At 34.3% G+C, this 24,436-nt stretch overlaps 3 protein-coding genes and 1 pseudogene across 11 annotated transcripts; 3 read left to right on the forward strand and 1 right to left on the reverse strand.

Moving 5' to 3' along the window:
* Positions 1-1,081, forward strand: LOC132803653 (small ribosomal subunit protein uS4m-like; annotated as a pseudogene).
* Positions 1,082-1,781: 700 nt separating this feature from the next.
* On the forward strand, positions 1,782-2,470 carry LOC132803654 (NADH-ubiquinone oxidoreductase chain 6). Its single transcript, XM_060816974.1, has one exon. The coding sequence runs from the start codon at positions 1,790-1,792 to the stop codon at positions 2,282-2,284; it is 495 nt and encodes a 164-aa protein (XP_060672957.1). The 5' UTR covers positions 1,782-1,789; the 3' UTR covers positions 2,285-2,470.
* A 6,843-nt stretch (positions 2,471-9,313) lies between these two features.
* Positions 9,314-24,039, reverse strand: LOC132803730 (potassium channel AKT2/3-like). 8 transcript variants are annotated; one of them, XR_009638969.1, is made up of 7 exons: positions 23,672-24,038; positions 23,355-23,557; positions 20,667-20,965; positions 15,816-15,870; positions 15,337-15,724; positions 15,097-15,230; positions 14,707-15,000 (listed from the first exon to the last, which is right to left on the reverse strand). XR_009638969.1 is itself a non-coding variant. In XM_060817181.1 (6 exons), exons 3-6 carry the CDS (start codon positions 20,883-20,885, stop codon positions 14,971-14,973), a joined length of 771 nt encoding a protein of 256 aa, XP_060673164.1. In that variant the 5' UTR covers positions 20,886-20,965; positions 23,355-23,557; positions 23,672-24,039; the 3' UTR covers positions 14,707-14,970. The 8 variants fall into 8 exon arrangements, 2 of the variants coding, with proteins under 2 accessions (XP_060673164.1, XP_060673165.1); XM_060817181.1 differs by lacking the exon at positions 15,816-15,870 and having other exon boundaries at positions 23,672-24,039; XM_060817182.1 differs by lacking the exon at positions 15,816-15,870 and having other exon boundaries at positions 14,707-15,019; positions 23,672-24,039.
* On the forward strand, positions 15,877-20,660 carry LOC132803729 (potassium channel KOR1-like). Of its 2 annotated transcripts, XM_060817180.1 has the most exons (4): positions 15,877-19,310; positions 19,402-19,789; positions 19,897-20,030; positions 20,127-20,660. In XM_060817180.1, the coding sequence occupies exons 1-4, from the start codon at positions 19,032-19,034 to the stop codon at positions 20,154-20,156; spliced, it is 831 nt and encodes a 276-aa protein (XP_060673163.1). In that variant the 5' UTR covers positions 15,877-19,031; the 3' UTR covers positions 20,157-20,660. The 2 variants fall into 2 exon arrangements, 1 of the variants encoding a protein (XP_060673163.1); XR_009638968.1 differs by lacking the exon at positions 19,897-20,030 and having other exon boundaries at positions 15,877-19,789.
* Positions 24,040-24,436: the final 397 nt, after the last annotated feature.

Below are 24,436 nucleotides of genomic sequence, written 5' to 3' on the forward strand. Positions count from 1 at the left end.
ATGTGGCGAAAAAGACTTTTTCAACGAGATAGGCCTTGCCCGCATCAAGATTTAAAACTTGTCACCTACTTTCAGGAAATGTTCGGAACAGAGAACTTACAATAATACAATGCCGCATTCTCTGAAGATTGAGGAACAAGAAGAGATCTATTAAGAGAAAGATTTATTTGAGAGAAAATCTTAACAGTTACATCCAATCACAAACGACACGAAAGTTGCCCCTTTTTCATGGGGATTTACCCATCACAGAGATGCACAAAGGAACAAAACGAACTTCATATATCCCTTTTCCACTCAATCCAAAAACAAGATCGGATGTTATTCTGGTTCGTCTCCATTTTGTGAAACTATTCCTCAAGCAAGGCAGCCGATAAGTCATCGAAGGGTTTGTGTGAATAATGGAATGGTAAGCATTACTCATTTGAAAGTCTCCCACGGTGATCTAATATCTTTTCAAGAAAATGACGCGAGAATCCGCGGTGAAGAAATAAGGAGATCTTTCTATATCGAAATATCAATTGAAAAAATAATAGGAAAATTCCTGAATCACCCGGTAAGAGTGTGGAGAAGAACTAAAACAGAATGGTTCCACCTACTCAAAACTAAGAGGGGATGCCGCTTACTACTAAAATCCTGATTTTTGCAACAGTTGCGTTTTTCTATGCAAGAAGAAGATTTAGAAAGAACAAAGAAGTTTGGATCCGAAAAAGTATGCTTAGGTATTTCCTTCGCTGAGCATAACAGAATGAAGAGGAATTTGTATCATCTCAAATCTCTATTCTTATCAAAGAGAAGGAACAAGAAAAACCGAAATCTTCCTACTCGAACAAGAAGTCCTTTAGTTTACAACTCTTCTTTATATAGTAATTCGACCTATTGCTCCGCATCCCCCCATCAGTTTACTATGAAGAGAAGAATCAAAAGGATTGAACTACCAACTCATTATTCGGAGGTGAATCATAGAACACCAAAAGCTGTGGTATCTTATGGACCTAACATAGGTCACATCCCTCACGACATAAGATTGAAAGATCTAAACCTTCTTCTTCGGAGTGGAAATGGACGTGGCCAAAACATATAAAGATTAGCGTAGTCGCTCATAGGGACATATCTATTCGGATAGAGGATAGTCTAGATCGATTCATAAATGGATTTCTATCCATATAGATAGGTATCTCCGTCGATAGAGATAAAGATATGGATCTATCTAGATCTTGATTCACTATTTCCATTTTTTTTTTCTTTTTCTTGATTCTGATTAATTGCCTTTTTTTTTTTACGACAAGTTTTAAATCGGCAAGGAAACATCGTTTTTCAATTATTACTTGCTGGGTCGGAGCGTAGATGAGCGAGTAGAGCCTAGGAAATAGGAAAGCCAGTCATAGAGCAGTCGACTAGAAGTAGAAGACTGCTGGCTTGAGAGAAGGCAGCCTCTCCCGGGAAACATGGCCCAATTTCTATTCTTTCTTCTTTTTTTTTTTCGGGTTTCTTTATTTTATTTTTTTAGGGGCCCAGAACGCTAAAAGGTGGGGGAGAAGCAAGCCAAACCTTTGATCGACCTGGACATATAAAAAATTCTTGGCGTTGAAAGTTATTTTATTTTCCGTAAATAACTTAGTGAGTGCTTTCTAAGGCTTGGAAGAAGAAAATGAAATACAAACAACCACGCTGGTCATAATAGATCGACTTTCATGCTAGTTCTTGCTCCAGCATGAAAGTTCCATTTTAGGGAAGGACAACATACCATGATACTTTCCTTTTGTCAAGCCCTGCTTTGGTCTCTCGTTTGATGGTTGCACGTGCTAAAAATCCGGTACATTCTGTTTTGTTTCCCATTCCAGTGTTTCGTAACACTTCAGGTTTACTTCTTTTGTTAGGTCTCAACTTCTTCACTATGATCTTCCCAGTAGTTCATATAGGAGCTATAGCCATTTCATTCCTTTTCGTTGTTATGATGTTCCATATTCAAATAGTGGAGATTCACGAAGAATTATTGCGCTATTTACCAATGAGTGGTATTATTGGATTGATCCTTTGGTGGGAAATGTTCTTCATTTTAGATAATGAAACCATTCCATTACTACCAACCCAAAGAAATACAACCTCTCTAAGATATACGGTTTATGCCGGAAAGGTACGAAGTTGGACTAATTTGGAAACATTGGGCAATTTCCTTTATGCCTACTATTCCGTCTGGTTTTTGGTTCCTAGTCTTATTTTATTAGTAGCCATGATTGGGGCTATAGTACTTACTATGCATAGGACTACTAAGGTGAAAAGATAGGATGTATTCCGATGAAATGCTATTGATTTTAGGAGGACTATAATGAGGAGGACGACAAACCCACTCACGATCTACTAAAGGGCATGTAGCTTGATTGGTTCGAATCCAAATCGTGATTCTGTGATTTGAGTTGAGGCACTCCCACCTCAGGGCTCAATTCACTTATAGGTAGATGCACCCTCTGATGTTTACCCCCCCCCCCCCCCCCCCATGCCCAAACAGGACTCCCTTGTTTTTCTTGGTTGAGAAAACCCACCAGTACCTATCCAAAAAGTCTCCTCTTAGCTTAACTCGAAGAAGAGCAGAGTGGACATAAGCAAAAAACCCCATGAAGAAAATTCTTTCGAACTGTCAAAAGCTTCTTTTCACACTTTTGGTTAACAAAAAGAAGAAGGGGAACGAGCTTCCCTCTCCCACTAGTACAATGAAACCTGTTCTCAAAAGCTCCCCGTCGTCGCTTAAAGCAGACGACTTAAGCGATTAAAATGACAAATGTCTTCCAAGATCCAATTAGATTACCAGAAAGTAGGGCTAAAGTCGATTATATTTTCTAGAGATAAAGGAAAAGAAATGCCTTTGCGAATGCTTGAGCAACCTTTAGAAAGGAGCCCTATACTGGCTAAAAGAGTAATGCTCTTCAAGCTGCCCGAAAGCCTCCTCGCTGCTATTCACTCTAACCTTCATCCAAAAAAAAAGAATCTTTCGGCTAATACCGAACCGGGGACTGGCCGATCTGTTCCCATACTAGGTGTCGTCCCTCATGCAACAGCCCTACAGAAGTCACCTTGATCTAATGTTGAGTATCTCCCTCATTCTTGGCTCCTTTTCTTTTTGGGAATTGATACCTCAGGTTATCATCACAGTGGATCCCACTACAGCTCTTAGCCCAATTAAAGTAGTGCTGATGAAGCAAACCATGATCGAAAACCCTAATCTTCTCTGTTGCCCAACTCGAACCAACGATGTGATGATAAAATACCAGGCGATGAAGGCAAATATTAATGTCGAGGAGTACCGTTAGATGCGAGAAAGCGCGCTTTGGCCATATGTTAAACTTTCCCACTAGTCTAAACTTTCCGCTTCTGCAATCGAGAATAGGTCTGAGGTCAACTGTACAGTAATAGGTTTAAACTGCTTGGTCAATGCTCATCCTTTGTTTAACGAATCGCTTCTTTAAAAAGTATCTTTATCCTCTGCCTGTGAACCCTTTCTCTTTCTTTTCATTCCAGTAAATGCGGTCTGGTCTGTCCATTGGAAAGCTCGGAAAAAACCATCTCAAAGGAACCGTATGTGACACTCTCGCATCATACGGCTCCATCCCGAAATCAGGACCTCCCCTTTCCTTTGACCAACGGGTCCTCGAACCAAGCGGTCTGGCCTCCACCTTAACGGATCCATACAAATAAATGATTTAAGCCCACCCATTAGAATACCACTCTCCACCTTTCGATAGTGTTTCACTTTATCGAAATTGGCCATATGCTCAATCTCCTGGCTTGTTTTGGAATCCATGTCATAAAAGGAAATGGCCATATTTTCCGCCAAATAACTGAAACTCTCTTCATATTTAAATTGTGGATATTCCTCTAATGGGGGGTGGAACAGTACCTTTGTAGGTGCCTTTCCAGAACACTGGTCAGCTTCTTAGTGGAAATCTCCCTTTCCCTTTCCTCCTCCGTTTCATTAGGCGGGAGATGAGAGGATGGTGGTTGGTGGGAAGGTCCTGCCCTATCACATGCCACCCTAAGGATCGAAGAATTCACCGACGTGTCCTCCTTTTCTGTTTCGAAAAAAGACTCCAATAAGGTGCGTATCTCGAATGAATCCTTCCACAAGGAAGAGCCCTCTGGGCGGAAGAGGAAGTGTTTGCCCTCTCCCCACACACAAAATGAAAGAGAAAGGATAACCCAAATGAAGACCTAAGTGAGAAAATAAGTAGATGAGGAGAAAAAAGGAATAAAAACAGATGAAAAATGGAATTAATAAATACAAAATAAAGACAAATAGAAAGCCATACTTTTTTTTTTCAACCGCAAACAATAATGCCGAAAGAGAAATAGAAAGCCGAAAATCACGATTCCAAAAAGCACGAGATTTCGGCCCGTGGTCATCATAGCGGTTCCTTCTGTTCTTAGAAAATGTCCAAAAAAACCTGCTACGGAACTACTAAGAAGGGGTAAAAAAACTATAAGTAGATACATCCTTATTCTTGGTTGAATCCTTTTCTTCCTATTGATCAAAAGCATACAGCAGCACCACGACAGATCTCATCTATCCTGCGCCCTTAACGGGAGCTGCTTAATTTAACCAGAGCTACGAGGAAACTCGTTGCGAGACCCGACCATAGAAGCGCTAGCTTCGAAGGCCCCCATCAACAACCTCAAATACTGCTACCTCAAAGATCGTCCACAACTGAAAGCAAAACCCGAGCTAATGATAGAGGCAAGAACGAACACTTTCTGGCCAGGCCTTACTATAACCAACCTCACAGATCCCACTCAATCTTTTACATCGATGTATCGTACTCTCATGACTAGGTCATCATAAGAAAATACTGCTAAATCTTTCCGAAATGAGAGAAGGAGGGAAGGTGTGCTACAACTAACATAGCAGCTGAAAAATGCTAGCTAGCTAGGCTAGCGCGCAATGGCTTTCTCTGATGGGGCTCGCTTCTTCAAGCTCCGCCCAACTTATACAAGGTGCTGCTCGCTTTCTCTCAGCCACTAGTGGCTTATGTAGTGGTCGGCATTCCTACGTGCTCCTCCTTTCCTCCTACTTAAGAATTCAAAGGTCACCTTTGGATGTTGTCGTGACGCTTTGGCTACAAAAACCAAATATCAGAAGAATTCTATAACATGTGGTATATGAACCACTATGAAGTACCCCTGTATAGCCTCATTTTGTTCACATTTGCCTTAGCCTCCATGTCAGCATAGCAGGTTATATTCCAACACTCCCCTGTAACTTCTATGCTGAAACAATTCCAAGCTTTTCCCTCGAATAATTGAATCTCTCCTTTGGTAATGATTTGGTAAATATAACTGCAATTTGTTCTTTGAAAGCACAATATGTCAAATCTACAATTTCATCCTGCAAAGCCTCTTTGATGAAGTGGTACCTCCTGTCAATGTCCTTGGTTTTCTGGTGGAAGACTGGATTCCTAGTGATGGCAATGGCTAAGGTATTATCATAGTGTAGAGGTGTAGAGTCCACTTGCATTTCACCAAAATCTTCCAACACGAACGGAACCCAAATTGCCTATGCAGTTGCTTCTGAGGCACTTATATATTCTGCCTCAACTATAAAAAGTGCCACACAATTTTGTTTAACCGAGGCCCATGAAAACACTCTACTTCCAAAACTAAAAGCATATCCAGATGTGCTTTTCATATCATCCACAGAACCACTCCAATCACTGTCACAATATCCCACCAAAACAATTTGTATTCCCTTGACATATTCTATTCCATAGTCTAAGGTACCTTTGACATACTTTAAGATTGATTTTATCAAGGGATATTGTATTTGATGAGGAAAATTCATGGGATTGGAAGAAAGATGAGAGAAATGATGATGGAAGGTTAATTTCAGTAACCAAGGATATTTGTAAAGCCTCAGAAAAAGTGAATTCAGCATTCGAAGATGCTTACCATATACCAGGAAAGTCAGCACAAGGTGTGCTTAATTCAAGAGAGGCTACAAGCAACAGCAGGAACATTTCAAATATACATAGGAGTAAAGGTATGGATTTTACACACACTGAAACTAGTGGAATGCATGCTGCATTTGATCATACAACAGTGAAATGGCGGAGTTTGACTGATATTCTAGCAAATGCAACAATTGCATTATTGAACCTGAAGACTACAATGAGGCCGCATCAGATCAGTCCTGGATCAATGCAATAACAGATGAGTTGAAAATGATTGAGAAAAATAAAACTTGGGAGTTGGTGAATAGACCAGCAAATAAGCATGTAATTGGTGTCAAATGGGTGTACAAGACAAAACTCAACCTAGATGGCTTAATTCAAAAGAACAAAGTAAGGTTAGTGGCTAAAAGGTATGCACAAAAACCAGGAGTGGATTTTAATGAAACTTTTTCCCCTGTTGCAAGACTTGACACTATTAGGACCTTAATTGCTCTAGCTGCTCACAAAAGCTGGAAATTATACCAGCTTGATATTAAATCAGCCTTTTTAAATGGTGTACTACAAGATAAGGTTTATGTAAAACAACCAAATGGTTTTATCATTGAAGGGCATGAGGATAAAGTGTATAAACTACACAAGGCATTATATGGATTGAAACAGGCTCCTCGAGCCTGGTATAGTGAGATTGATGGATATTTCAGTGAGGGTGGTTTCCAAAAGAGTCAAAGTGAGGTCACTCTTTATACAAAAACCAGAGGAGAAAAAGGAATACTTATTGCAACCATATATGTCGATGACATAGTGTATACAGGGAATGATGATGAAATGCTGCATTGGTTTAAGGAAGATATGACAAAAAAATATGAAATGACAGATTTGGGATTGCTACATCATTTTCTTGGTATGGGAGTAATACAAACAAGTTCCAGCATTTTTGTGCATCAGAAAAAATATACTTCTACGTTGCTAAACAAGTTTGGCTTAATAGATTGCAATCCAGTTCTCACACCATTAGTTGTAAATGAGAAACTCAGCAAAGAAGATGGAAGTGGAGCTGCAGATGAAGAGATGTATCGAAAGGTAGTGGGAAGTCTTCTATATCTGACAGCTACAAGACCAGATATCATATTTACTGCAAGTCTACTAGCAAGGTTCATGCATTGTCCCACAAAGACGCATCTTTGTATAGGATCAAATACCCTAAATCCTTCTCATAGGTTCCATAGCCAACAAAGACTCCTTTTACACTTTTGGAATCTAACTTTTGCCTTATCTCAGCTGGTACATGAACATAACAAATGGATTTAAAAATTTTCAAATGTGCTACACCAGATTTTCTTCCACTATAAGCTTCAAAAGGTGTCACACCATTCATGGCTTTAGAGGGGCATGTATTTAATAGATACACAGCTGTATGACCAGCTTCTCTCAACAAATAATAGGGCATTTGTTTATCATATAGCATGGGCTTGGCCATTTCAACAACCGTTCAATTCTTCCTTTCAACCACCCCATTCTGTTGAGGAGTGTAGGCCACTGTAATTTCTTTTTGAATTCCCTCAAATTCACAGAATTTTATAAACTCAGCAGATAGAAATTCTTCTCCTCTATCACTCCTTAAATACTTAATTTTAAAATTACTTTGCATCTCAACCATTACTTTGAATTTTTTTTAAAACAGATAAAAGCATCAGATTTGTTTCTTAGAAAGTACACCCAAACCATGCGTGCACAATTATCTACAAATAGCATAAAGTACTTATTTCCAGCAAGTGTCTCTGTCTACATTGGACCACACAAATCAATATGAATTAGTTGTAGTGGCTGATTTGCTCTCCATGCACCATTCTTTTGGAAAACTTCTTTATGCTGCTTTCCAAATTGACAACCTTCACAAACCTTCATCATTTTTCCAAGCTTTGGTAATCCCAAAACCATATCCTTCTTCTTTAATTCAAGCAAAGCCATATGAAAGAGAAGAAAGGCGACAGCCTGACTCATACCAAGCAGCGGTAGAGACTCCAATTTTTCTCTCCCCACTAAAGCTGAAAACACCAGCAAAGAATCCAGGAAGAGGAAAAATCCCCCTCTCTAAACCAAAGACATCTCCACCAACAAATCATTTTCTTCAAACAAAAAAGGACAGGTTTGAAGAAATTTGTGAAAAAATGGATAAAAGACTCGATGATTTAGATGCTGAACTTGCAGCAATAAAAAGAGAAAAGGCCCTTGCCAGACAACAAAAGAAGGATGATCATCTTGACCGATTGTCCACTACATACATCGATAAACTAGCCCAACACTTCAAACAAAGGCTTAAAGAAGAAGCTGAAGAAAAAGAAACCGCCTTTAGAACAGAAGCGGCTAAACGCACCGAAGATGATGCCGAGGCAGATGCAATAATGCAATGAACCTACCTCTCCTTAATCAGCGGGTTTTGACAGTGTCACAGACCTCAATGTCATCAACGCTATGGAAGGGTAAAAGAATCTTTTCTCCTTTTTCTTTTTCTTTTGTCGTGTTATTATAATTAAGATGTCAGTCCATCCTTTCTCACTCACTACTTTTACTTTATGTAAAAGAAAAGCCAAAGGACGATAAGGTTTGCTTTTTCTTTTGTCGGTTGTAATAATAGAGTCTTTTGTAAAGAAGTAAAACATCTTCTTTTGAGCTGTCCATGGGGCCCATTGAGCACCAGAGCTTAAAGTGGATTCCTTTCCTTCGCTATATATAGGAGTAAGTCTTCATTTGTTATCATCGTGGTTTTTGGGAGTCATAGAGTCTTAGAGTTTTCAAGAGTCCTCCCCTCTTCTTCTTTTCATTTTCTCTCCTCCTTTTATTGTAATGCTTAGAGGTCAGCTGTTCTAAGCTTATCTTATGTACTCTTTCATATTTTATGAATAAAATTTCAATTTTATAAACACTTCGGGAAAGTTTCCTCTAGGAAACTCATCTCTTTTATGGCTAATTGAGTTATGAGATCTTAAAAAAAGATATAGAGAGATAATATCAGATATATTGAAAAGATCATACAAAGAAAAGAATGAGAGCTGGTAGGAGTCAATTGTATTATTCAAGAATCAAGGAGAAACATTGCTAATGAGACAGGGTAGGAGCTCTGAGATTGATCCAAAAGACTTTGGTTGACGGCTCTGATACCAATTTTTATGCGCTTTATATATATATTGAAATAGAGAGACAATATATATAAAACACATGACCACTCTGTTAAGCACAGAGATAAGCTAGCTGCGGAAATACAGTTTATTATTATAAACTTGCTCTTAAAACTATTACAAGCTGTCTTAAAACTTCTATTTTTACTGTGAAGTCGTTACAATGACACAGATATCATCTGCTAATTGCAATATGAAAACTACCATAAATATTTTCCATTTTCATCTGCATTTTTAGAATATTCAGAATGATAAGGAAAGATAGAAAGAAATTAAAAAAAAAATCCAAACCAAATATGGCAAACCAATCATTATGAGATGAGTTTTAAGTTATGATAAACATTACATATCCAAAAAAATGAGCATTTTAATAAAATTCCAACATATTTGTGCACTAAATAAAAAACTCAACTATCACATTAAGATTTAGAAAATGTGAATTAATTCCACTGAAGGAAGTACCAAATTATTGTGTCACCTACCCTGATCTATCAAATAGAAACTATAAAACATTCAAATGAAATATCAATTTGACTTTTCTGGTCTTCTAATTTTCCATCTATTGTTCAACCAATCATTATGAGATGAGTTTTAAGTTATGACAAACATTACATATCCAGAAAAATGAGCATCTTAATAAAATTCCAACAGATTTGTGCACTAAATGAAGAGCTCAACTATCACAATAAGATTTAGAAAACGAGAATAATTCCACTGAAAAAAGTACCAAATTATTTTGTCACCTGCCCTTATCTATCAAATAGAAACTATAAAACATTCAAATGATATATCAATTTGACTTTTCTGGTCTTCTAATTTTCCATCTATTATTCAATGCATTTTACTCATCCGAAGCTTGTATAAAATCGATCAAAATCTCTCTTATTTGATCCATTAGATGGTTCTACAAATATTCCAACCTTGGTTTCTGTTACTTGGAGAGGGGGGGGGGGGGGGGGGGGGGAGGGGGGGAGAGGAAGGGTGGGGTGGGTTTCAATACATTTTACTCATCCGAAGCTGGTATAGAATCCATCAAAATCTCTCTTATTTGTATGGAAGTATATGAATAAATCATTATTTATATAATATAGTAACAGAATATAATGTCTGTCCTAGTAAAAACAAAAAAAATATATGTAATTTCTGATATTGGGGATAATGGTAGTTTCAACAATCAAGGAAGTTACAACATATGGATCCATGTCTTCAAAGTAGCCTGCCATTTTTTTATATGGAATTATATGAATCAATCATTATCTACATAATATAGTAACAGAATATATAATGTCTGTCCTAGCAAAATATATATATATATATATATATATATGTGATTTCTTATATGCTTACAACTCGTGGTAGAAGAAGAAACAAGATATGATAAATTTAATATTTTATTGTAATTTAAATGTTATGATTAATTGCTACTTTTATAATTGTAACACCTAAATGTTATGATTAATTACATATGATATATGTAAAGAGTCTGAATAAGAAACTATTAGAATTATATATGTAAGAGTCTTGATAAGAGACTATTAGAATTTAAGATTTGACATTTAAGTGTCACACAACCCAGAAAGAAGAAAGAAAATGATTTAACATAAATATGGCATTCTAACCCAAAAACAAGAAAGAAAATGATAAGTTGGCATATAAATCACCTTTTTGTAGCCAAAGTTTCCTCATCGGATCCCACATGAACAATGTATGTGAGTATGCCTTCTCAGCATCATCGTCACCCTCTGCCGTGTAGCCTATACATTATTTGCTCCGGCAATATAACCCCTCAATTCCCCCTCCGGTTGGTCCAACCGCTCATCATGTTGCAGTTGTTAAAAATGCAGCTTAACTATCATATTAGCAAGCTCCTCCATTCTTGTTAAAAATTTGAAAAAATGGACTGAAAATTGACGGAGAAAGGGTTTTGGTTTTTGGGGGTGGGTTCTTAGATTTACTGGTGTTACTATTTCCTTTTCTTCAGTTTATTTTTTCTCTCTTTGTACTTAATAAAAAAATTTTAAAAAAAGTGAAAAATAAAACGGCCTCTATTTCCAAGCCCAACTGGAGGTCAACTAGGCCTACTATATAACAAGCTAAATTATGATTTTATAATGAATCAAGAATTTCATCAAAATTCATAAACTTTAGTTGGTATTAGGAAATTCAAATATGTTGTATTGTTTCTACATGTACTCCTCAATCTGCAATTATGGCACAACAAAGATCATAAAACAAACTATAAGATATAATTAGTAATATCAAAATTATTAAAAAGATAACTTTAAAGAAAATGATATGCTGGGCATACAACAATATTATCAAGGCATAAGCAATATTCAAGGATATAGAAGACTAATTCTCAGGGGCATATCTGATATGATCCTCACCTCACTAGGACTTCAACGAAGACTTACCAACGGCACTCCCTGGCCTCAACTGCTTCTAACGTCAATCAAAATATTTTGGATACGTCTCAGAGCTCCTACCCTGTCTCCTTAGCAACGTTTCTCCTTGATTCTTGAATAATACAATTGACTCCTACCAGCTCTCAATCTTTTCTTTGTATGATCTTTTCAATATATCTGATATTATCTCTCTATATCTTCTTTTAAGATCTCATAACTCAATTAGCCATAAAAGAGATGAGTTTTCCGTAGAAAAATTTCCTAAAGTATTTATAAAATTGAAATTTTATTCATAAAATATGAAAAAGTACATAAAATAAGCTTAGAATAGATGACCTCTAAGCATTACAATAAGAGGGGGAGAGAAAATGAAGAGAAGAGGAGGGGAGAACTCTTGAAAACTTTAAGACTCTATGACTCCCAAAAACCACGATAATCACAAATGAAACTTGCTCCTATATATAACAAAGGAAAAAAATCTACTTTAAGCTCGAGTGCTCATTGGACACCTTAAAGTAGATTCCTCTCCTTCGCTATATATAGAAGCAAGTTTTCATTTGTGATTATCGTAGTTTTTGGGAGTCATAGAGTCTTAGAGTTTTCAAGAATCCTCCCCTCTTCTTCTCTTCATTTTCTCTCCTCTTATTGTAATACTTAGAGATCAACTGTTCTAAGCTTATATTATGTACTCTTTCATATTTTATGAATAAAATTTCAATTTTATAAACACTTCGAGAAAGTTTCCTACGGAAAACTCATCTCTTTCATGGCTAATTGAGTTATGAGATCTTAAAAGAAGATATAGAGAGGTAATATCAGATATATTGAAAAGATCATACAAAGAAAAGATTGAGAGCCAGTAGGAGTCAATTGTATTATTCAAGAATCAAGGAGAAACATTGCTAAGGAGACAGGGTTGGAGCTCTGAGACGTATCCAAAAGACTTTGGTTGACGTTAGAAGCAGTTGAGGCCAAGGAGTGCCGTTGGTAAGTCTTCGTTGAAGTCCTAGTGAGGTGAGGATCATATCAGATATGCCCCTGAGAATTAGTCTTCTATATCGTTGAATATTGCTTATGCCTTGATAATATTGTTGTATGCCTAGCAGATATCGTTTTCTTTAAAGTTATTTTCTTAATAATTTTGATATTACTAATTATATCTTATAGTTTGTTTTATGATCTTTGTTATGCCATAATTGCAGATTAAGGAGTACCTGTGGAAACAATACAACATATTTGAATACCTAATATCAACTAAAGCTTATGAATTTTGATGAAATTCTTGATTTATTAGAAAATTATAATTTAGCTTGTTATCAGACACTCTTAAATTTCAGAAAGATCTGCTCATATTTCATCAGAGACATTGAAGCATTCCATACACAACAACATATAGAATTGGAGACAGAATTTGAAATCACAACTTGGTATGATTGTCGGAATATAAACGCAAGAATAGTTATGGTAAAGGGTCTTGCCAACACCCTTACTATTTTAATAAGAACTCATCCGAAGAATCCCAGATTCGAAGAAGATTAAACATATCTTGTCTTTAAGACTTGTGTATCAAAACTAAGTTTATGAGTACTCATAACTTTCGTCTCTTTATCGAAAGTTTTAATTATTTCATAAATAATTTAAGAACAGAAGATTTGATAAATCGTTTAGACGAGCATATTGTTGTTCTAGAAGCAAAACATAGATATTATCATCATATTATCGGTGAAAGAAGATATCTATGTCGTTTTAGAGTACTAAAGTACAATTTTCCTTCAAAATATATATTATTTTTTCATCACTAGGTACCTAAAAAGCACCTGTCAAGTTTATTTGGCATTAATTAGTGTAGAAACCTTTAATTTGCAATTATAAGAGATCATATTTTGGTGTACGTATATATTGATAGTATTATTAGATGACTGTTTCTTTACTTTATATGAGTTGTACCTAGGTATATTCAATTAGCGTAAGTGATTTTGATGAAGAACTAATTAAGAGACTAATTAAAAGGATAAACTTTCTTTCTACATTTTAGTGCAAGCGTACTTAACCCTAAGACCTATATACCATTTTTTCAAAAAGTCCATTTTTATGGAATATGAACATTTTTTAAGCTACAACAACTTCAAAATTAAGGATCTATATTGCTACTTTTAAATGTAGAGCATTTAAATTGCAACACATTAGAAATCAAAGGTAAAAAAAATACAATTAACCTATAACTCAAGGATTATCCTAATTTATCATACTACAAAAATGGTAATTGTCTAATTGACATATAGAGACCTTTAAAATATTATCGAAAAATATATATAGACTTTTGAAACCTCATTTTGACAAAAATCCCATTTTCAAAACTGAGCAAATAACAAGCTCATTTTTTCAAAAAGAAAAAAGAAAGAAAAAAAAAATTAAGGGTTTATTTTGAAAGAAAAAAAAATTAAATAAAAAAAAAAAGAAAAAGGGTAATTTCTTTTTTTAATTGATATCTATTTGAAACCCAAATGTCAACCCAATATTATTATATCGGCTTCTCTTGACTTTGATTGGGAGTCTTGAGCTGTAGACCCATCTTCTCTTGCCCAACCCCATATGGGTGATTATCTCACAGAGTAGGCCTAATTGACCTCCAGTTGGGCTTGAAAATAGAGGCTGTTTTATTTTTCTTTCTTTTTTTTTTTTTTATTAAGTACAAAGAGAGAAAAAATAAACTGAAAAAAAAAGAAATAGCAACACCAGTAAAGCTTAGAACCCACCTCTAAAAACCAAAACCCTTTCTCTGTCAATCTTCAATCCATTTTTCCAAATTTTTAACAAAAATGGAGAAACTTGCTAATATGATAGTCGAGCTACATTTACAAAAACTGCAGCACAATGAGCAGTTGAACCAACCGGAGGGAAAATTGAGGGGTTATATTGCCAGAGCGAATAATGCAAAGGCTGCACGGCAGAAGGTGACGATGATGCTAAGAAGGCATACTCACATAAATTGTTCATGTGAGATCTGATTAGGGAACCTTGGCTACAAAAAGGGTGATTTATATGCCAACTTATCATTTTCTTTTTTGTTTTTGGATTAGAATGCCATATTTATTTTAAATCATTTTCTTTCTTCTTTTTGGGTTGTGTAACACTTAAATAATCAGTCAATTTTTAAATTATAATAGTCTCTTATCAAGACTCTTTACATATGTAATTCTAATAGTCTATTATTCAGACTCTTTACATATATCATATATAATTAATCATAGCATTTAGATGTTACAATCTACCTCATATACTGATGCCTTAAAAAAATCATCAATTCTCATCACACACATGATGAATAAAAAATGTCTAGCCTTTGTACAAAACAGTGTTCAGTTCTATTTGTTCCATTTCAATAGAACAAATCATCTATGCATCCTTCCTTTATTGTTGCTTCTGATCGATCGTAATCCTCCCCGATCCTCCCTAATCCTGCTCTCTCAGCTCACTATTTTCCTGTAATATACCTTATAAACTTCGTAAGATAAAATAATTTTGTTAGATTTTTACTTAATATATAATTCAATATTTTATTTCACGAACTTCACTTACATCCTGAAATATACGAGCCAGTAGTGGCACTATGAAATGTGATCCTATATATGTCATCACAACCATGTTGCTTAATAATATTATTGGAGTGACATACATCTCCAATATGTTGACAGCATGAATGTCTCCGTAACCTGTCATTAGAATTTATTTATTTATTTGTTTTCCAATTTAACAACTCTTACAGTCGCATTTTAAGAATAACAAATAAAGTAGCAATAAAAAAAATATTTCTTTTACCAAGTGTAGTAATTGCGCTCATGGTATAGTAGAAACATATGCCATAATTCTTCCACACTGCTTCCTTGTTGAAATTATAAGTCTTGTTGCTGTCCATTGTTACACTTCCTAGCCACGTGTCTTTAGGATCTGGCCAAATCATGGCTAAACCAAAGTATAAACATGCTACGAAGTGTACCCAGTACGCTCTCAGTACCACAAACCTTAAAATGAGTACGACCACGCTCCTCATTAAGTGCCTTTTCATCCTCCTCTTCACTGTGTTGAGGTAGCAGTGAGTAGTGATTATGAAAAGTGCTCCGAGTCCTATCATGTACACAGACAACTTCAACACTTTTGTCCACTTCCATGGTTTCCATCTCAATGCTTTAATGGCCATTTTGCATATCTATTCAAAACAGTAAATACAAAATTACAACATTTCTGTTAATACCTATTTGAAACATTACATAGTAACTATTGCACAAAATAAGTACTACCTTATATGTGACTATCCAAGTAAAGTAACCCAAGGTATTGCAGATGTATAAACACCTGCCAAATAAATGAAATATGTAAATAACAATTGAAAAAGAAAGTAAATTACCAGCCAGTTCTTGTGAACCCAGTGCTTGTAATTCTTTTAAGCACAAGGTCAATGATGCCAATACCATCGTTACAAAATCACACCAAAATATAAATGTATGGTGTAGTTTCTGATGATTGAATGTGAGTGTAAACACACTGCAATATGCTAATTGCAAAATGAAAACTGCCATGAATATTTTTCATTTCCATTTGCATTTTTAGAATGATAAGGAAAGAAAGAAAAAAAAAATCCAAACCAAATATGGCAAACCAATTATTATAAGATGAATTTTAAGTTATAACAAACATACATATCAAGAAAAATGAGCATCTTAATAAAATTTCAATAGATTTGTGCACTAAATGAAGAGCTAAACTATCGCAGTAAAATTTAGAAAATGTGAATTAATTCCACTGAAAGAAGTACCAAATTATTGTGTCACCTGCCCTAATCTATCGAATAAAAACTATAAAACATTCAAATGAAATATCAATTTGATTTTTTTTGTTTTCTAATTTTTCATCTATTGTTCAACCAATTATTATGAGATGAGTTTTAAGTTATGACAAATATTACATATCCATAAAAATGAGTATTTTAATAAAATTTCAACAGATTTGTGCACTAAATGAAGAGCTCAACTATCACAATAAGATTTAGAAAATGAAAATAATTCCACTGAAAGAAGTATCAAATTATTTTATCACCTGTCCTGATCTATCAAATAGAAACTATAAAACATTCAAATGAAATATCAATTTTACTGTTCTGCTCTTTTAATTTTCCATCTATTGTTAAACCAATCATTATGAGATGAGTTTTAAGTTATGATAAATATTACATATCCAAAAAAATGAGCATATTAATAAAATTCCAACAAATTTGTGCACTAAATGAAGAGTTCAATTATCACAATAAGATTTAGAAAATATGAATTAATTCCACTGAAAGAAGTACCAAATTATTGTGTCACTTGTCCTGATCTATCAGATAGAAACTATAAAACATTCAAATGAACTATCAATTTGACTTTTCTGGTCTTCTAATTTTCCATCTATTGTTCAATACATTTTACTCATCTGAAGCTGGTATAGAATCGATCAAAATCTTTCTTATTTGATCCATTAGATGGTTCTACAAATATTCCAACCTTGGTTTCTGTTACTTGGGGGAAGAGAAGGGTGAGGTGGGTTTTAATGCATTTTACTCATCTGGTATAGAGTCCATCAAAATCTATCTTATTTGTATGGAAATTATATGAATAAATCATTATCTATATAATATAGTAACATAATATAATATCTGTCCTAGCAAAAACGAAAAAAGTATATATCCTCTTTGGCCCAACACATGGGCCTCAAGGTTTTATAGTCAAAACGCATCTTGGAAGTAAAAGGGGAGCACACGCTTATAAGGCGTTCCTTCAACCCCTTTCCAATCGATGTGGGATGCAACATATACTTCCCCACTCCCTCCCAGGGCATCTGATCCCCAGTTAGGCCCACCGATCCGAGTTTGGCTCTGATACCAAAGCTAAGCCCAGTCCAAGATATTGTCCTCTTTGGCCCAACACATGGACCTCAAGATTTTATAGTCAAAACGCGTCTTGGAAGTAAAAGGGATGTGGATAATAAAAACAGTCATAAAGTGTTTTTATTATTAAAAAGAAGGCTATAAATACACTGAATGTTATAGAAAATTTTACAATGAAGTATAACAACACAACTACAAGTTGTATTACAAGCTCCATGTCTCTTTATTCTATGTCATTATCGTCATATTTTATGATAGCGTTTATAGCTGTATAGTAGTCTTCTATATCTATATAAAAACTAAAGGTTTTTTGTCTACTTGTAAACCATAATTCCTTTTTCATTTTTATTTTAGCTTGTATATTCTTTAAGCAATTTATATAAGCAATTTATATAAGATGTATGTATGTATACAAAGCGGCAGTATGATGAGTAATAATAATATGCATAAATTTGTATGCTGTATGTTTTTATCCATAATTTTAGTATAGATGTCTATAAATCGTTATTAGTCTCAAGACTGCCTTGTTAGATGTCTATAAGAGAGATTTTGATGGACTCTATACCAGATGAGTAAAATGCATTAAAACCCACCCCACCCTTCTCCTCCCCCCAAGTAACAGAAACCAAGGTTGGAATATTTGTAGAACCATCTAATGGATCAAATAAGAAAGATTTTGATCGATTCTATACCAGCTTCAGATGAGTAAAATGTATTGAACAATAGATGGAAAATTAGAAGACCAGAAAAGTCAAATTGATAGTTCATTTGAATGTTTAATAGTTTCTATCTGATAGATCAGGACAAGTGACACAATAATTTGGTACTTCTTTCAGTGGAATTAATTCACATTTTCTAAATCTTATTGTGATAATTGAACTCTTCATTTAGTACACAAATCTGTTGGAATTTTATTAATATGCTCATTTTTCTGAATATGTAATATTTGTCATAACTTAAAACTCATCTCATAATGATTGGTTTAACAATAGATGGAAAATTAAAAGAGCAGAACAGTAAAATTGATATTTCATTTGAATGTTTTATAGTTTCTATTTGATAGATCAGGGCAGGTGATAAAATAATTTGGTACTTCTTTCAGTGGAATTATTTTCATTTTCTAAATCTTATTGTGATAGTTGAGCTCTTCATTTAGTGCACAAATCTGTTGGAATTTTATTAAAATACTCATTTTTATGGATATGTAATGTTTGTTATAACTTAAAACTCATCTCATAATAATTGGTTGAATAATAGATGAAAAATAAGAAAACAAAAAAATCAAATTGATATTTCATTTGAATGTTTTATAGTTTTTATTCGATAGATCAGGGCAGGTGACACAATAATTTGGTACTTCCTTCAGTGGAATTAATTCACATTTTCTAAATTTTACTACGATAGTTTAGCTCTTCATTTAGTGCACAAATCTATTGAAATTTTATTAAGATGCTCATTTTTCTGGATATGTATGTTTGTTATAACTTAAAATTCATCTCATAATAATTGGTTTGCCATATTTAGTTTGGATTTTTTTTTTTTTTTCTTTCTTTCCTTATCATTCTAAAAATGCAAATGGAAATGGAAAATATTCATGGCAGTTTTCATTTTGCAATTCGCATATTGCAGTGTGTTTACACTCACATTCAATCATCAGAAACTACACCATACATTTATATTTTGGTGGGATTTTGTAACGATTGTATTGGCATCATTGACCTTGTGTTTAAAAGAATTACAAGCACTGGGTTCACAAGAACTGGCTGGTAATTTACTTTCTTTTTCAATTGTTATTTACATATTTCATTTATTTGGCAGGTGTTTATACATCTGCAATACCTTGGGTTACTTTCCTTGGATAGTCACATATAAGGTAGTACTTATTTTGTGCAATAGTTACTATGTAATGTTTCAAATAGGTATTAACAGAAATGTTGTAATTTTGTATTTACTGTTTTGAATAGATATGCAAAATGGCCATTAAAGCATTGAGATGGAAACCATGGAAGTGGACAAAAGTGTTGAAGTTGTCTGTGTACATGATAGGACTCGGAGCACTTTTCATAATCACTACCCACTGCTACCTCAACACAATGAAGAAGAGAATGAAAAGGCACTTAATGAGGAGCGTGGCCGCACTCATTTTAAGGTTTGTGGTGCTGAGAGCGTACTGGGTACACTTCGTAGTATGTTTATACTTTGGTTTAGCCATGATTTGGCCAGATCCTAAAGACACGTGGCTAGGAAGTGTAACAATGGACAGCAACAAGACTTATAATTTCAACAAAGAAGCAGTGTGGAAGAACTATGGCATATGTTTCTACTATGCCATGAGCGCAATTACCACACTTGGTAAAAGAAATATTTTTTTTTATTGCTACTTTATTTGTTATTTTTAAAATGCGACTGTAAGAGTTGTTAAATTGAAAAACAAATAAATAAATAAATTCTAATGACAGGTTACGGAGACATTCATGCGGTCAACATATTGGAGATGTATGTCACTCCAATAATATTATTAAGCAACATGGTTGTGATGACATATATAGGATCACATTTCATAGTGCCACTACTGGCTCGTATATTTCAGGATGTAAGTGAAGTTCGTGAAATGAAATATTGAATTATATATTAAGTAAAAATCTAACAAAATTATCTTATCTTACGAAGTTTATATGGTATATTATAGGAAAATAGTGAGCTGAGAGAGCAGGATTAGGGAGGATCGGGGAGGATTACGATCGATCAGAAGCAACAACAAAGGAAGGATGCATAGATAATTTGTTCTATTGAAATGGAACAAATAGAACTGAACACTGTTTTGTACAAAGGCTAGACATTTTTTATTCATCATGTGTGTGATGAGAATTGATGATTTTTTTAAGGCATCAGTATATGAGGTAGATTTGAATACTGTTTTACAGAAAGACTAGACCTTTTTTGTTCCTCATGTGTGTGATGAAAACTGATGACTGTTTTTGAAGTATATGGATAGAACCACTGGTTTGGTTTGTGTGTTTTGAAATTGGATTGATTACTTGTGTAGCAAGGCATATAGACCTTGTTTGTGAGGATTTTGTTTGAAATCATGACACGATTTTGATTTTTTCTTTTTTTTTCTTTTTTTTTTTTTTTTTGGAAATTAAATGAAGCCATGCCATATGTTTCTGTGACATCTAGTTCAAAGGAAAATATAAAAGAAAAACAAAGAATAATTGAATTGAATTACCTGGTTGATTGCAATCATATCGTGGAAACTTGCACTTGATATATGATTTTTTATATCACATAGGATCACATTCCCATGATTTTGTAACACGTGTACTGTCCAAATCAGCAAAATCTTCACAAACGAGGACATATTCCATTCAAAGTAACAACTATATATCATCCTTCTTTCTCGTTTGTCAGAGCTTCTCTCTTCCCTGCTCTGCAAACTCGCTTCCATTTTTCCACACTGTTCTTTGAATAAATTGAAGCTCTATATCCAGTCTCCAACATTACATCTCAGACAGAACCCCACAAACCCTATCAACCAAATAAAGAAATATTTACATATAAATAGATCAGTAAATAAGAATCACTCAGTCTCAGAATAAAAAAACTACCATTAATGAATTCTTATCTTAATGGAGAAAGAGTGGCATTTAATTGTGTCATCAGAGAACATGTTTTTGCAAAGATTGTTCAAAATTTTCCATGCTTTTGCAGATCAAAGAGAGAGAGAGAGAGAGAGAGAGAGAGTAAAAGAAAGAAGAAGAAGAAGAAGAGAGAAATTGGAGGCGCCGCAGGCTGGAGACAGACAGCATGGAGATGGAGACTGACGTTCTTCTCCAACACTTTGTAACTGGAAGCATGCACCTATTATGCAGCACAGATGCAGACATGGTAAAGGAAGTTTGCCTGTGCACATCGTGGAACTTAAGCAAAAAGCCTTCTTATCTCTCCAAGGATTGTGGACCGCTGATGGGATGTGGTATTTAAGCTACAAATGGATCGATCCATTTGGACTCATCAAAACCAGAATCAAAACTTAGGAGTTTAATATAAGAAGGATTTTATATCTATATAAATTTATGAGACGTGAACCATGACACTTAAAAATACCAAAACCAATGAAATTTTCATTCTTATCCAAGCATAATAAATAGTGAGAGGAGATGAGAAGGAAATCGCAAAAGAGATTCATTGGGGTCCATCAAAGGAAGATTATTGCTCCTGAATTATACCTTGATAAGGTTAGAATATTTGAGAAGTCTAAAGGAACATAGTCAATATCCTAGCACACACTTAAATCTCAGTTGGTACACATGCCTGCCTTCCATATGATACGAGAAGAGTCATACATCAAAGAAGATTCATATGTTAAAAGAGGAAAAAAAAAAATTAAAAAAAAAAAAAAAAAAAAAAAAAAAAAACCCGAAATGGTATTACAAGTTAAAATTTTTAAATGCCCACAGCCATTCTAATCCCCTGAGGTAGTTTTAACAAATAACACATATATATCTATGCACTTATCATTTAGTTGAAGTAGGTCTATTAAGTCATAGGTTCATTATCTAATACATTCAACATTCATTGTTTGCCAGATAAATTTTTACCACAAAACTTAGACGGACTACTGTGAGTTTATTGTTTTTGCTCAGGATAGTGAAAAATAACAACTTTTCATATTATTCGTTAGAAGATTATAATTTATTTTATCATGATGTTATAGTTGATGGTGGTGGAGCTAAAGAAGAAATGGTGAAGAAGACAGGTGGTTCCTAAAACTCTCATGGACCTAGCACACCTAATGGCACAAGAAAATGGGCTGGCTGCAAGGGTTATGTTTCATCCTCCTATATATATAATTTTTTTTTTTTTTTTGGGTGAAATTAGTTAACCGCATGCTTATGTTCTTTAACAGAATCCTTTACTTGCTAACTACCTAATGTAATGTGCCTTTTGCAGATTAAATTGCCTTGTTGGCTTATTTGCTGCTGGTTGTCAGCCTACTTCTAGTAATGACCATATGGCCTGCCAAGAATCTTGTACGGTCTTGCACGTATTATAAGATTATGATGCTTTGGTGATAAACTAATTAGACTGAAATCTGAAATTTGTTTGCTGTAGGTCCAAGTGTTGCTGGAATCAGATCAGGATCTAGACTTGAAAACAGGCTTTGCAACTAGCTGCTGATTTCCAACCCATTAAAGGAGAAGCTGGTATCGTAGATGATGTGAGAACAATATCTTGTCAAAGTTATTTTGTAGACTCAATGTGATTTCAAATTTCAATGCCGTTTTTGTAAAGAGTTATAGAGAGGTGAAGGTTGGACCATGGAAAGGGGAGATTGACATAGAGATCATAAGACATTTCACAAACCTGTCATTTAGAAATTCTTTGTAATCCATATGTTCACCTCGATGGGTTACTATAAGCATCTAAGTAAGAAAAAAATTTCTTATTTTCTACATCTGCATATTGTCCTTGCAAAAATCTTTACCATTTGGTTACTTTTCATTGTATTTACTTTGTGTTTTGAGAGGTTTGTTTGCTTTGGTGCTTTCTGAGATTAAAGCCCAATAATGGCCAGAATGCAGAGGTTATGGTTATATGTGCTTTGCAGTGCTGTTACTGTTGTTGATGATGGCTTTTTGGAGTGAGTGATGACTTGTAGAAAGGGATAAACCTTTTATTCCTCATGTGTGTGATGAGGATTGATGAATTTTTTAATTTCACATTGAAGTATACTGCTTGTGTTTTATTGATTTTGTATATTTTGAATTCACATCGTAGAAAAGCATACACCTTTTTTTTTTCTTTTGTTTTCTTTTTTTTTTTCTTTTTTCATATGTTTCTGCTTGTGACATCCTATTCAAAGGAAAATTAAAAATAATAACAATAATAATAGGAGGAATTAATTCAACAATACCTGGTTGTTTACAATCGTCGACCATGAAATTGTGGATTAAATGAACCGCTTTCCATTGTTGTTATCATAGAAGTACCAAGATCAGAGGTAAGGTTTGTCTCCTTCCTTAGCGTGTGAGCTTTGATGAAGACTTTTGCAGGATGACCTATTCCTTGTCTCTTTTGGCTCGATCGATCATTTGTTTCCTCCAAATCAGAAGGACTCTGTTTTCAAACCAAAACCGTGAGTGGTGAACGAGATCTGTTCAGATCAGAAGGAAGAAGGGATATGTGGCTTTAATTCATTCTTTATGACACAGAGAGAGAGAGAGAGATTACCTTAGCTTAGCTTAGCTTAGCTTAGCTTATCTTTTGGAGGAGTCTGATGGTAATCAATTTGTTGGAGGAGGCGTCTAGGATGTGTTGTGGCGGCGCAAAGATGGAAGAAGGACAAGGAATATCTCCATTTATTTTGTGGAGAAGATAATGGACACGCCAGGAAGAAAAAAAAAAAAGAAGAAGGAGAAGAAGACGAAGAAGGGCCACATAATTTATTTATTTATTTGCTTTTTGCCAAATTGAGAAAGACACAACTATCCGCAATTTATCCTCCATATCTCGAAAATCGCAGTACACCGTTTCTAATGGAACGGTTTTTCTCCAAAAAATTGGAATAATGGGATGGGTTTGAAACTTTAGATGAAAAATCAATTTGGAACCTGGACCAGAGAATAAATATTCTGGCCCGAATCCAGCCAAATATATATATATATATATTTATTTAATTTATTTTTTTATTTTTTATTTTGCTCCTATAACAAATTATTCTAATATAATTTTTCCTTCATCTTTTTCTAAAATAATAATTTTAAGATATTTCTTCTTTAGTTATTGGATCATAGCATTTCTTCTTTATTGTATTTCTTCTATTTATTTTTATCTTTACAAAATATTTTAAAATATTTAATTTTATATTTTACATCCGATTTATTCATTGAAGTATACTTGTTTCCTTTTAATGCTATGAAATTTTTATCTCCATAATAAAACTATTTATATATATATATGCATTTGGCCACTGCGGCAAACTACCTAGAATATATA

The sequence above is a fragment of the Ziziphus jujuba genome, chromosome 5 (assembly GCF_031755915.1).
Source record: "Ziziphus jujuba cultivar Dongzao chromosome 5, ASM3175591v1".
Taxonomy (NCBI): domain Eukaryota; kingdom Viridiplantae; phylum Streptophyta; class Magnoliopsida; order Rosales; family Rhamnaceae; genus Ziziphus; species Ziziphus jujuba.